This window comes from Geotrypetes seraphini, chromosome 1, assembly GCF_902459505.1.
Source record: "Geotrypetes seraphini chromosome 1, aGeoSer1.1, whole genome shotgun sequence".
Classification (NCBI taxonomy): domain Eukaryota; kingdom Metazoa; phylum Chordata; class Amphibia; order Gymnophiona; family Dermophiidae; genus Geotrypetes; species Geotrypetes seraphini.
In genome coordinates this window covers 125,554,199-125,569,123 of record NC_047084.1, presented here as the reverse complement: position 1 = coordinate 125,569,123, position 14,925 = coordinate 125,554,199, and the positions used below count along the sequence as shown (strand labels likewise).

Here is a 14,925-nt window from a genome sequence, read left to right as displayed (position 1 = left end):
TTTAAGAATAAATGGGATACCCATGTGGGATCCCTACGAGGGTCAAGATAAGGAAATTGGGTCATTAGGGCATAGACAGGGGGTGGGTAAGCAGAGTGGGCAGACTTGATGGGCTGTACTGCCGTCATCTTCTATGTTTCTATGACTACAGACATCCATTTCTCATGTATTTTAGAAAAATACACATGCTGCTAATGTCCAACAGGAACATCTGTTTTACAAATGGAAATGTCCAAACCAGTGGTTCTTAAACCTGTCCTTGGGGGACCCCCAGCCAGTCAGGTTTTCAAGATATCCCTAATGAATATGCATGAGAGAAACTTTATAGGCAAATCTCATTCATGAGAAAGGAAAATGGTAAAACCAGAGGGCATAATTTGAGTTTGAGGGGTGGTAGACTGAAGAGTAATGTTAGGAAATTATTCTTTATGGAGAGGGTGGTGGATGCCTTGAATGCGCTCCCGAAGGAGGTGGTGGAGAGGAAAACGGTGACAGTGTTCAATAAAGCATGGGATGAACATAGAGGATCTTGAATCAGGAAACAATGGTATATATTGAAGAACTAAGGTCAATTTACACAGTCTGTGTCCTGTATATGGCCATTGAGTTGAGGATGGACTGGGGAGGACTTCGACAGCTGCTATGGTTTAGATGGGCTGTTGTGAGCTCTGACGGAGACTTCAGTAGATAGAACCTAAGCACAGTACCGGGCAGAGCTCTGGCTTTCTGGCATCTCTCTCACTGCAGAGGGGGTGCTGGAGGTGTGTTTCTTGGCGGCGGGAAAGATTGGGCATCTCTCCCGCTGCTGTTGTGTTTTTGGGTTTTTTTCCCCCTTTTTGTTGTGCATGTGCCCATCACTATAACCAGTGATGGGCACATGCAAATTTTACAATTCTTCGTTACTGTCCACCAGCCTCATTTGCATGAGCATTTTTTGGAGAAAGACTCGCTTTTTTAAAAATTGCTACTATAACGGCTGTGATAGCAGCCCGTTGGTTTTTTATGCGTTTTTTTTGAGAATCTAGCCCTTAGCGTAGAAGAGGAAAGTGCCAGAGTTCCATCACCTACTGCCTCAGATTTACAAAACATGACTGAGAAGACAATTTCTACAAAGTTTGCCTAATATACAAAGAGGGGAGGTTAAACTTAATTCTCTCCCACCCCCTGTGGAGACTGCAGTTGAATGGAGAGTTTAAGCTGGCAGATTTCTAGGTCCTTTATAGGAGGGAAATTCCTAACAAAGGCCTAGATGCACTAAACGCTCCGATTGTGTACCAGTGACTGGTTTAGCAACTGACCTAATTTGCCGATCCAGTGTACAAAACAGCTCAACGCATGGTTTTCCATGCAAATGGCCTCATTAATATTAAAATGAACATAAGAACTGCCATCTCCGGATCAGACCCATGGTCCATCGAGTCCGGCAATCCGCACACGCGGAGGCCCTGTCAGGTATACACCTGATGTAGTTTTAGTCACCCATGAGGTCATTAATATTAAAATAAGCCATCCGTTCAATGTCCTAACATCGCAAAGGCATGCACTAAATTTTGCCCTCTACTAATACTAATCCCCAAAATACGACAGGATGCACTGGGCAGGGGGGCCTAAGGCCTTGATTGACTCAGATGCCACCTGGGAGGGTCGTTTAAGCATTTGAGCTAATCTGGGCCTTTGGCCCCCTTCCTGGTGCATCTTAGGATACACTGGGAGGAACCTAAGGCCCTGATTGGCTCAGACATCCAAGGCCCCTCCCAGGATGCAGCAAGAAGGGGAAGGCCTGCCATTTTGGAGTGCTGGGCCTACGGGCAGGAGGAACTAGGCATCCCTCTCACTGTCTTCTTCACTTAAGAGGTATGGGGTGGGTAAAGAGGCTACGAAAATAAACCTGCCAGACCGTTGAGAAACACACCCTATTAGGCCTTTCCCTTTCCCAACTCGGCCTTCCCCGGCCTGACTCGGCGATTTCAAACCCTCCCCGTAACACTAGCAGCAGCACCGCTCTCTCCTTATTGTAATTTGCCTGACTGCTGCCTTAGCTTTAGCAAGTCAATTCCCTCCAGCAGCCTCGGGGCCTCTGCTAGGCTGTCCCGCCTCCAAGGAAGAAGGAAGTTGTATCATTGGAGGTGGGGCGGCCTAGCAAACTCCCCGAGGCTGCAGAAGGGAATTGACTCGCTAAAGCTATGGAAGCTGTCAGGCAAATTACAATAAGGAGAGAGCGGTACTGCTGCTAGTCCATGGCAAGTTCTCACAGTTCATTCTGGGGCCTCCAAAGAGAACTAAGCTTGTTGTACAGCCTGAGAGCAGCTGAAACCTACTAAACAGAAATGAGAAGAAAGATCGGCAGGCAGCTTGCCCCCTCCCTGTGGTTCCTGCTCACTTACTGAAGACCACTTTGCATCCTGGGCTTGTTCCATACCACTGCGGAGAAGGGAGAGAGAGAGAGAGAGAGTACAGAAGATACTGTGTAGAAAAAAAGCTGTGAAGAAAGAAAGGAGAGAAGATAGAATGAGGAGAAGAGGGAGCATGGAAAGGAGTGAGAAGGGAGAGAGAGAGAATAGCAGAAAGGGGGGAGAATAAAGATGAAAAGACAGAAGGGAAAATGGAGAGAAGAGGGTGAAGAAAGGGGAGAGTGGAGAGTACAGGGAGGGAAAAGGCCTTCAGGGGGGACAGGCAAGCCTTTAGGGGTGGGTGCAGGCCTTCGGGGGAGGAGGACGGGACAGACTAGGAGAGGGGGGCCCTGATGTAGAAGTACACGGAGGGAGGGAGGGAGGGAAGAGGGGTTCAAAGATACGTGCATATGTTGGACTTTGGGGGGGAAGAAATAATGGGTCTGAAAATAGAGGAGAGGAAGAGGGATGATGGACAATGGGATTTAGGGAAGGAAGGAACAGAAAGGGAGAGAAGTTGGACACAAGGGATGGTGTAGAGGGGGGGATAGAGATACTGGATAGGAGGGTAGTTGGGAAAAGAAAGGGAGAGATGGTGGACCCTGGGGTGGTGGGAAGGAGGGAGAAATGCTGGATGAAAGGGTAGTTAAGAAAAGGTGAATCTGTGGATGGAGACGAAAAAAAAGGAACGATGCCAGACCTCCGGGGGAGGAAAGGGAAACGGCAGGGGAGGACAGAGATGGCAGATGGATGGTTAGTACAGAGAAAGAAGGAGACCCTGACAAGCAAGTTATCAGAAGACAACCAGAGCCTGAGACCAACAAAATTTGAAAAATAACCAGACAACAAAAGGTAGAAAAACTAATTTTATTTTCTGTTTTGAGATTACAATATGTCAGATATGAAATGTGTATCCTGCCAGAGCTGGTGTTAGACCGCAAACGTGAACTAGGATTTAACAGAGAGAGGAAAAGTCCTTTTTGTTTCTTTATTTTATTTACACCACTGCACCAGTGTGGTTAGGAGAAGCCAAAGAGGGTGAAGAAGCTATAAAATAAATCCACCAGGATGTTTGAAAAAAACACCCAATTGGGCAGGAAAATTGAATTGAATAACCAATTCAATAGGCTGAATCGAATCGAAATTTTTTTTCCTGAATCGGGTAGCACTAGTCCTAACCAGTAAGGCTATTCTTATGTTCTTACTATTCAGGTACTTTTCAAATTTCCATCTTCTTCTCTTATCCACTATCTGTCCCATTCTCTTTCATCTCTTCTCCAGTACCATATTTCTACTCTCTCATTCTACTATCCTCTCATTCATTTCTTTGCCACTCCTACCTCCCCCTCTTGGCCTCTCCCATATAGGGTTACCATTCCCAGGTCTTCTTCTCTCCACTCTTCTATCCCAGCATCTGCTCCCTTTCTATCCCCTCCCTGCCCTCATAGCTTCTCATTTCCCTGTCCCTTCTCTCTTGCTCTCTTCACTGTGGTCCAACAATCTCCCTCTCTTCCCTCCCTCTAATTGGCTGGCATCTCTCTAATATTTTCTTCTGCTCCTGGATCCAACATCTCCCTCTTCTCCACTTCCTATGTATTTCTCCTTCTCTCTCATCCACCCTCATGCCCAACATCTCTCCCTCTCTTCCTGGGTCCATTTCTCTTTCCCCTCCCCCATCATGTCTAATATTTCTCCCTCCCCTCCACCCCTATATCCAATATTGTCTCCCTCTTTCACCCCTCTGCCCTCCACCACATATATAGTATCCTTTTTTTGCCCCCCCACTCCTTTGCTGCACCTCTCCCTTCCTCTCCTCCCTTCCCTGCCCATGTCCAGAAATTCTCCCTCCCCCTACAGCATCTCTCCTTCCCTCCCTCATCCCACTCCACCCACACCTCTTCCTCTCGCTTCACAGGTTCCCTAGAAGTGGCAGAGATTCCTACAGGCTGCCTGCCACTGACTTGGAAACCTCCCTCTTTCTGAGTCTCAGCCAGGCAGAAGAACAGGAAGTAGCTGCAGGCAATAATAATAATAATAATAATAATGGTTTATATACTGCAGGAACGTGAAGTTCTATGCGGTTTACAATGATTATAAAAAATGTTGCAAATTGAATAGAATTGACTTTAGGAACAGATATGTTTTCAGTTGTCTCCTAAATTCCCTGTGTGTAGGAATCACTCCTGGGGCCACATTGAAGAAAGGGTGCAAGATTGCAGGAGCCCAGCCTGTTTCCTCTATGCCAGTGCTCCATTCATCTCTGCTGGGTGGACCTGGGCCCCTAATCTTGAGTATAATGATACAAAAGGCTGGCTCTTGTTGCTAATGTGGCAAAAGACTGAGATGTGGGGTTTTTTTCTCCTCAGGTACGGTAACAACTCTCAAAGCTATTTTGTGCGGGTTGGAGATTATCATACTCTTGTGCCTGAGGACTATGAGGAGGACATTGGGGTCGAGCAAATTGTGATACACAAGGAATATCAACCCAACGGAAGTGACTATGACATTGCCTTGGTGAAACTGCATGGGCCAGAGGAGCGTTGTACCCACTTTAGCTCCCATGTTCTACCAGTCTGCCTACCCTTGAAGAGAGAGCGGTCACAGAAAATATCCTCAGACTGTTACATCACTGGCTGGGGTGACACAGGTAAGAGCATGACACTGGGCAACATAGGATGGACCCTTAGCACATCTCTCTCTGTGTTAGGCATAAGCAGGGAAGCCGAGCAATTCCATAAAAGAGCACCGTGCACTGTTCGGTAACGGAGCATGGAAATGCAATAGCACACAACCGCAAGGGAGGTTTACACATGGGCAGAGCGAGGGAGGGGCAGGGCGTGGCTCCAACTTACACATGTAACTTATAGACTACTGTAAGTTATGCACATAGCTTGTTGCAGGAATACTAACATGTCGGTGCACCAATATCGACTTGGTGCCCAGATACCGAGGCGCCTACGTCATGGTACCCTGTAACAGAATTGCCCCCAAGGTGACTCCTGTTCTGCACATAAAGATTCCAGAAAGATCCAAGCCATCAGGAATACGCCAAGCTAGCCCTGCTTTTACTCCAAAATCAATAACAGAATAATAAACAAAGATACAATATATGGTGTTGTATCAGAGAAACTAACGGCAACTACAATTCCACTGGTATTGAAGCAAATCCAGCCCTAGCACTGCACCTGCAAGGGCTGTAATATCTTTTGCTCCCTACAATTTGTACACAGTTGCCGCAGCTTGCTTCTATTTATCCAGGACTATTGGTCTCAGCTGAACCCCTTTTAACTTATAAGGGTCCTTGTTAAGGCTAATATGGGTTTCCATGGCAAAAAGCTGCAAATGACTAACTTCATGTATCCGGAAGCCATGCCTTGTATTCTATCTGCACCCTTCCTACAGTGACTATAAGCTTCCTATGATGGATACTATTCCTGAACAGTAAGTGGATGCTTCCTCCAACAGGTGATCCATCCTTTGTACTGTAAATTGCATGCTCTATACAATAGAACAGAGGTTCTCAACAAGGAGTACACGTACCCCAGGGGGTAAATGGTGCTGTATGTCTCCCACCCTTCTGCTGTTGAATATCTCCCGCCTTCCTTTTGCCACCGTCATCATCTTCTCTTCCAGAACCCCCCCTCCCCGGACTACCAGCGACAGCTCACTGTGTGCTTTTTAACTTCCCCACACAGCTGCTCCTAGCATTAGTTTAGCTATTCCATCAGGCAGCCTCAGGCCTTTGCTAAGCCAGCCCACCTCTAAGAAAAGAGGAAGTTGCATCATTGGAGGTGGGCCGGCCTTGCAAAGGTCCCTAAGGCTACCAAATGGAATTGCTAAACTAATGCTAGGAGCAGGGAAGTTAAAAAGCACACAATGAGCTGCTGCTAGGGGGAGGAGAGGTACTTCTGGTCATGGGGAAGGGAGAGATGCTTGCTGGACAGGGGAGGATGAAAAGGGAAGGGAGAAGAGGTGCTGCTGGACTTGAAGGAGAAGGGGAGGGAAGGGAGAGGTACTGTACACTGCCTGTAGCTAACATAAGAACATAAGAAATGCCCTCACCGAATCAGACCTTCGGTCCATCCAGTCCGGTGACCCGCACATGCGGAGGCCAATCTAGGTGTTCCTTGATGGAGACCTAGGTGTTCCCTTATGATGACCATATTTAGCCGTATCCCTCAATGTGATTTGCAAGGAGGTGTGCATCCAACTTGCACTTGAATCCCATAATGGAGGTTTCCATCACAACCTCCTCCGGGAGAGCATTCCAAACGTCCACCACTCGCTGTGTGAAACAGAACTTCCTGACATTCGTCCTGGGCCTGTCGCCCCTCAATTTCAGCCCGTGCCCTCTTGTACGAGTCTCATTTGACAACGTGAATAGCAATACTTCTTGCTCTTTTGTCGAGTGCTTTTAGTATTTTGAAAGTCTCTATCATATCCCCTTGCAGTCTTCTCTTCTCAAGGTTGAACAAGCTTAGTTTTCCGAGGCGTTCTTTATAGCTCAAATTTCCCATACCTTTTACTAGTTCGTGGCTCGCCTCTGCTCCCTCTCCAGCAGGGTTATATCCTTCTTTAGGTGAGGAGACCAGTGTTGGACACAGTATTCCAAGTGTGGTCTGACCATTGCTCTGTAAAGCGGCAAAATGACGTCCGCCGATCTACTGGTGATTCCCTTCTTTGTCATGCCCAACATCCTGTTGGCTTTCTTTGCCGCTGCTGCACATTGTGCCGACGGCTTCAGGGTCCTGTCTATCAGTACCCCCAGGTCTCTTTCTTGTTCGCTCTTGCCCAACGTCACATCTAACATTTTATATTCATGTTCCCTGTTCTTTGTGCCCAGGTGCATCACTTTACATTTGTCTATATTAAACTTCATCTGTCACTTTTCTGCCCACTTCTCTAGCTGGTTCAAATCTCTTTGGAGTTCTTCGCTGTCCATTTTTGAAACCACTGACCGACATAGTTTTGTGTCATCTGCGAACTTGATTATATTACTCGTCGTTTCCTCTTCCAGGTCATTTATGAATATATTAAATAAGATTGGCCCAAGAACCGAGCCCTGGGGCACACCGCTTGTCACCTTTTCCCAGTCTGAGAACTTCCCATTTATGCCTACCCTCTGCAATCTGTTTTCCAGCCAGTTGCCGATCCATCGTAGTATATCCCCTTCAATTACGTGGCTTTGTAGTTTCCTTAGAAGCCTAGCCTTGTCGAACGCCTTCTGGAAGTCCAAGTATATTATATCCACCGGGTCTCCGCTGTCGATTTGTTTGTTCACCTTTTCAAAGAATTGAAGTAAATTCGTCAGACATGACTTCCCCTTCCTGAAGCCGTGTTGACTGGCTCTTAACAGGTTGTGGTTTTCCAGGTGTTGCACTATGCTATCCATGATTAATGCCTCAACCATCTTCCCAGGAACCGATGTAAGACTCACAGGTCTATAGTTGCCTGGTTCTCCTCTCGATCCTTTTTTGAAGATTGGAATGACATTCGCTCTCTTCCAGTCGTCTGGTATTTGCCCGGTTCTAATTGACAAATTAGCTAGGGATTGTAGTAGCTCTCCGATTTCAACTTTAAGTTCCTTTAGCACTCTCGGGTGAATCCCATCCGGTCCAGGGGGCTTCTCCTCTGCTGGGTCCTGCCCTCTGTAAGAACTTCCTGTTTCTGCCTGGGTTGAATGCAACCAAGAGGCTTCCGGTTAGCGGCAGGTGACATGTAGGAATCGGTTCTGCTAACCCAGAGGGAGGGAAGGAAAAGTGTTGCAGGAGGGATGAGACTGGTGAAAAAGGGAGAAATGGACATGGAGTGGAGGAGATGTAGAAATGGTGCATGGGGATAGAGCATGTCAGTTATGAGTGGGGTTGGGGAGAGATGGACTGGGGGTGGGAAGGATGTCTCCCTCAAGGGAAGGGGCAAGGAGAGAGAGAAAGCATGCAGAAGGCAGCAAGTGTCTGACTCATGGAGAGCTAGAGAGCTGTTAGATGGAAGGGCAGAAAGGAGGGAAGGAGAAATGAAATATTCAGGGAAAGGGGAGAGGGCAGAAAGTAAAAAGCTGGACTCATGAAGGGAGAGAGAGATTTTGGTCAGGGGAGCGAATGAGGACCGGAGGAGAGGAAGCGTGCAGAGAGAAAGAAATGTTGGACTGATGGAGTGAAAAATGGACTGGGAGGAGGGCCAGAAAGGAAGAAGAGAGGGGAGATGTTGGACTGCAGAGGGCAGAAAAGAAGGAGAGACATGTTGGACCACTGGAAGGGAGGGATGGAAAGAGAGACCACTGGGGGGGTAGATATGGACCACTTGGGGGGGGGAGGGAAGGAGAAAGATGTTGGACCACAAAAAGGGGGAGGGAAGGAAAGAGATACCAGACCATGGGATTGGAGAGAGAGAGGCAGGGAAGGTAAGACACGGAAAAGTAGATTTTGAGAAGAAAGCAGAGAAATTGAAAAAAGTTGAATGTTAAAAGTTAATGCCAAAGATGGATGAAGGGCAGAAAGTGAAGAAGAGAAAAATAGCCAATGGATAAGAAGGCCCTGGAAACAGAGCACAGACAGAAGGAAGTGCAGCCAGAGACTGGGAAAACATGATTAGAAAAATAAAATCACCAGACAACAAAGGTAGGGAAAATGATTTTATTTTCAATTTAGTGATCAAAATGTGTCAGTTTTGAAAATTTATATCTGCTGTCTTTTGTCTATTTTTCTGTCAGTTACTGAGATGACATTGCTTTAACCTCATTGGAAAAAAAACAGAATATAAGTGATAATTAACATTTTCTCTGCATAGAGTGTGCTTTGTGTAGTTTGATTTTGTGGGTTACCATTATGTACTCTATATTGTGTGTATATGAAAAACGAGTGAAAGGAATTGCATTACAATTAGTACTATTAGGGGACAGAGCTTGTGCGGTTGGTGGTACTCGGTTGATATTTGTTAGACTTAGGGGAGTACTGTTCTTGAAGAAGTTGAGAAACTCTGCAGTAGAGGCCTTGCCCTGTACATTTCACACAGTAGATGGCATGTCCTGGTCTTTAGCTAATTTGTCTCTTTCTCCGTAGGGCGTGCTTATTCTCGTACTTTGCAGCAGGCTTCCATTCTACTGTTGCCCAAGAGTCTGTGTGAAGAGCGCTATGGGGGACGATTCACCAACCGGATGCTCTGTGCTGGAAGTGCAAGGGAGAAGCACGTGGACAGCTGTCAGGGAGATAGCGGAGGGCCTCTGGTGTGTCAGCGTCCTAGTGGAAGCTGGGTACTATATGGGGTAACCTCTTGGGGCTATGGCTGTGGCATTAAGGATTCTCCAGGTGTTTATACCAAAGTCTCAGCATTCCTACCCTGGATAAAAACAGTGACTCAGCTGTGAGCAGCATTGCAAGCCCTGGGACAGGGGCACAGCAGTGGGATGGATGATGAATTTCAGATGTTTATTCTATGGTGCATTTCCCCAGTGTACCGATAGAAACTGATGAGAAGCCTCCGAGTGGTTGGGATACAGGCAGCTGTGTGCATTAATCTTGGTGCTAAAATCGCCTTGGACACTTTTTGTACAGAATTTTGCACTTTTCTGACTTTTGAATGAACTTATGCTCTGGAGCCCTGGCTGTATACAGAAAACGAACACAGCAATGACACTGTGTCGATGAGGCCATGCATTAAATGTTCCTATTTCTAATCAATGAATGCAAGTGATGATCCTGTGCACTGCTGTTCCCCATCTGTACGCTGCTGATTGTTGTAGGGAACAGTGTGAGGAAAAATCAAGTGCTGAGTTCACATCCAAAACAGGAGCGATACACACTTTTGAGAAATGCCGAGAGCCCATTCCTCCATGCCAAGAGTTGCTTGAAAATTGATCTGAGATCCACATTAAATGTGATTTTTTAAAAATTATTATTTATAGTCAGTATGGAAAAGAAATGCTTATGTTGAAATGAGGTGATGGAAAGTCTGAGAAAAGAGATAACACAACCTAGAGGCAGAGAAAGATGCAAAGTGAGCTGATATCATAGCACACATCAGTTCAGGCTGGACCCAGCTGGAAATGAACAGGAAACACAGTGCACTCTGATCCAGTAGGCAAGGCCGCCCTCATACCAAGTATGAATGAGCAGATAGCGTGGCAAGCTTTGGCCTATAGCCACTCCAGACCCAGCTAGGATTGAGTGGGAAGCACGATGAGCTTGGACTCAAACAAGAGCAGCCCATAATCATAAGGCACAGAGTAGAGACTGTTGAGTCCTTACCTAGACCAAGGTGGACTGAGCCAAGTGAGCTAGCAGACACACAGAGGCTGAACACAAGCAGGGCTGAGTAGACACTCAGGTGAGAGTAGCAGACCCTGATGCAGGTGGGATTGAGTAATAATAATAATAATAACAACTTTATTCTTGTATACTGCATTACCATGGAAGTTCTTTTTTTTAATTTTATTTATTTATTCAATTTAATTAATACAAACAAGCAATAAACATACTTGTACACAGATTACACAAAATATTATAAGAAAAAAAAAACTATAACCCCAATTCCACTTAACACAGTGTTTTTGATTACTCAATAATAATTCAAATTATTTAGTCCACAACTTTTAGAGAGAGACTTAAGAAAAAATAAAAATAAGAAATAAGACAAGTCTTATCCAACTTAGAAAGCGGCATTTTTCTGCGGTGCTACAGCCATTCATAGCAGGTTACTCATTTTCAGTTACAGACCCTACATGCTCTTTAGATTCTATAAATCTTATCAATTGTTTAGGCTCAAAAAATAAGTAATTCTTATTCTGATATGAAACAAAACATTTTACAGGAAATTTCAACATAAAATTTGCTCCCAAGGCTAGGACTCTTGGCCGTAATGCCAAGAATTCCTTCCTACGCCTCTGAGATCTCAATGACATATCAGGAAATATTCGAACATTAGAGCCTAAAAATTGATCATTAATATGACGAAAAAACAAGCATAGTATATATTCTCTATCACTTTCTAAAGCAAGAGTTATTAACAGGGTTTTCCTTTCCGTTATAACCTCTAAAGAATTCTCCAGAAACGTCGTTAAATTCATGTTGTCATTATTTGTCCTTTGAATCTCATTAGGAGTGGAAACTTCTACAGGTTTCTTTAGTTGTAGATAATTAGCTCTAACAATTGGTGGCAAACTTTCTGTGGGAATTAGCAAAATTTCCTTAAAATATTTTCTTGCCATCTCCATTGGTGAAATTAAGGGACATTTAGGAAAGTTTAGGAGTCTCAGATTATTTTTCCTTAGTTGGTTCTCAAAACTTTCCATTTTCCTGGCAGTAAATGATCTTTCTTTTACCAATTCCGAATCCAAAGTTTTCATTTCGGATATTCTTGACTCCTGTTTTTCTAATTTCTCACTTAAATCTTTAAGGACCAAGCCCTGTTGCTCCACTTTAGAGTGAATAGTGCCATAATCAATTTTTAAAGTGGAAAAGGATAGTTTGAGGTTAGCGTCCATAACTGATATGGCCTGCCATAAAGCCTCCATATTTATTACCTTAGGCTTCTCCAACACCCCAAAGTTGATATTACTTCCTCCCGAAGCTCCTCTCAGCTCCTCTACAGAGTGGGAAAGCTGCTGCTGTTCTCTAGCTTCTTCAGCTCCCGATAGAATTGGAGCTGGTTGTCCTCCTCCTCTGGGGATCGATGTGCCTTCCGGGGTCATCATTTCCTCAGGAACTCCCGACTCTGCATTGCTTCCGGGTTGTGGTGGTGGCTGCCTCTGCTCCGGGCTCAACAACGCCCGAATGTGCTGGCTGAGTTCGTCCGACGTATTCAGGCTTACCCCTGAATACCATGGAAGTTCTATGCGGTTAACAGATGAAGAGACTGTACATTTATAGCGAAGTTACAATTTCGTTAATGTTACCTTTACATTCTAGACAATAAGTATACGGTGAAGTTATTTTGGCAGCTAGGTTATATGTTCAGAGTAGTTACATTTGCTATAAGTTCGATACAGCGGCGTTACGTGAGGTGGTAAGTGTCTGGGGGGGAGAGGTCAGAAGAGAAGGGAGGAAGAGGGAGGATAAATCAGAGGAATTTGTCAAAAAGGTAAGTTTTAGTTAACTTCCTGAATGTTTGATAGTGTGGGGAATTGTAGATGAGAGTGGAGAGGCATTTGTTCCATTTGCCCGCTTGGAATGCTAGGGATCGGTCAAGGAATTTTTTGTAGAGGCAGCCCTTCAGGGAGGGAAAGGAGAACAGGTAGGTATTTCGAGTACGAGAGGGGCCAGTAATTTCAAGGTGCTGTGATGCAGGCGAGACCATATAGCGGCAGACCTGTTGCAGGGAGGGCCAAGAAGAATGGTGAGTTTTGTCCCAGGTGGGGGCGAGTCCCGAACAAGAAATTATTTCTTTAGCAAATGTGTCTTTGGTTGTGAATACTTCAAAATAAGCAATGCCGTGTGTTTATGGATTTGGGTTTAGCTCACATTTTGCAGTTGTAGCTCAAGGTGAGTTTACGTTCAGGTACACTAGTTACTTCCCTGGCCCTGATGGTTTACCAGTCTAAGGGCTCCTTTTACAAAGCCACGGTAGTGAGTCCTGGCATGTCAAATGTGACGAAGCCCATAGGAATTGCATGGGTGTCGTCAAATTTGCCACTTGGGAATCACTACCATGGCTTTGTAAAAGAGGCCCTAAGTTTGTACCTGAGGCATTTGAGGCTCAAGAAACAGCAGGTTTTCAACCAGGCTTCCCTGGTTGTTAGGCCAGTTCTCTAACCAATAGGCTTCCACTTTGATTTAAGGCAGGGGAATGATACTTAATCCCCCCCACCTCAAATGATCTTCTAATGGTCAGTTTGATCATTCATGGAAGAGTAAACATGGTTTTTTGATTACAATTCAACTACCTGATCAACTGTAACCAAGTCATATGCTGGAAACAGGAGAGGGCAGAACTATGACAGAACCATTCTGGACAACAAAGAAAAATGGGGAGACCCAATGATCCACAGTGAAAACAATCCACCGATGAAAACAAAAACTGTGGATACAGGTGTTCTGGAGATAATTTATTAAACACTGACATATAAAGCCATAAAAATTCAATTAAAAAAGTACAATGATTAAAAAAAACTGATAAAAATCCAACCGGACCCTAATGAAACATAGAAACATAGAAGATGATGGCAGATAAGGGCCATAGCCCATCAGGTCTGCCCACTCTACTGACCCACCCCCAAGTCTACTATCCTAGGGATCCCACTCCTGGTGACAGGTTCCCTTGGCTTAACCCTCTAAGGCAGTGGTCTCAAACTCGCGGCCCGCCAGGTACTATTTTGAGGCCCTCGGTATGTTTATCATAATCACAAAAGTAAAATAAAACAGTTTCTTGATCATATGTCTCTTTAGCTATAAATTACAATATTATTATTAAGACTTAATTAAGACTTAGCCAAAAGGAAAGATTTATAAACTATAAAGAGTTTTACTTCATGCAAAATTGTCATTTCTTTAATAAGACATAAACTATTTTTTCTGAGGCCCTCCAAGTACCTACAAATCCAGAATGTGGCCCTCCAAAGGGTTTGAGTTTGAGATCACTGCTCTAAGGGATCCCACATGGGCATCCCATTTGCTCTTAAATTCTTGCATGCTGTTTGCCTCGATCACCTGCACCGGGAGCTCGTTCCAAGGATCAACCACTCTCTCGGTGAAGAAATATTTCCTGGTGTCGCCATGAAATTTCCCGCCCCTGAGTTTGAGCGGATGCCCTCTTATGGCTGAGGGTCCTTTGAGAAAGAGAATCTCTTCTTCCATCTCGATACGGCTGGTAATATACTTAAATGTCTCGATCATGTCTCCTCTCTCCCTACGTTCCTCGAGTGAGTACAGCCGCAATGGTTTGCAACCTCACATATAAAGAATTGGACTGAAAACAGTCTATTGTCTTTAAACATGTGAGCAAAGAACACTGCAGACAAGCTGAAGTAGCAAAAAAAATGCATTATGTGAGGTTTATATGTGAGGTTGCAAACCATTGGACCCCTGAGGAAGGCGTGTTCGCCGAAACACGGACCGTGTAGGGTCCGGTTGGATTTTTATCACAGTATTTTTTATCATTGTACTTTTTAAATTGAATTTTCATGGTTTTATATGTCAGTGTTTAATAAATTATCTCCAGAACATCTATATCCACAGTTTTTGTTTTAGAACTATTCTAGATCCATGTATTTCTTTGTACACAATCCATCCAGCTAATGCCTTCCATAAATTGTCATATTTTTGTGCATTTCTCACATTCTCTTACCTAAAAATACATTAAGGTAGGAATTTGGTTTACTGGTTTGCACAACACACTATCCTCATTCCGTAACACTGGACTCCATAAATAGGATGGAATTGGTCCAGAGGGATGTTAAAAAAAGAGATAAGTTCTTTTCTAATAGATACGAGTAGTTGTGCCATGCTGGATGGTAGAGTATTCTCCCATGCTCATGAGCCATGCAAAAGGAATCCACTCTTGCCTTTCAACTTCCTTTACTAGAGGGCCCTGCTGCCTCCTTCAG

At 44.7% G+C, this 14,925-nt stretch overlaps 1 protein-coding gene across 2 annotated transcripts in view; it reads left to right on the top strand.

The window, feature by feature from the left end:
• Positions 1-10,744, top strand: part of PRSS12 (serine protease 12) — a 73,023-nt gene extending 62,279 nt beyond the window's left edge. For both annotated transcript variants that reach the window (XM_033937968.1, XM_033937959.1), the window contains 2 exons: positions 4,757-5,037; positions 9,449-10,744. In XM_033937968.1, coding sequence (XP_033793859.1) covers positions 4,757-5,037; positions 9,449-9,753 — 586 coding nt within the window. In that variant the 3' untranslated portion in view covers positions 9,754-10,744. The remainder of the gene's footprint in view (positions 1-4,756; positions 5,038-9,448) is intronic.
• The last annotated feature ends 4,181 nt before the right edge of the window (positions 10,745-14,925 follow it).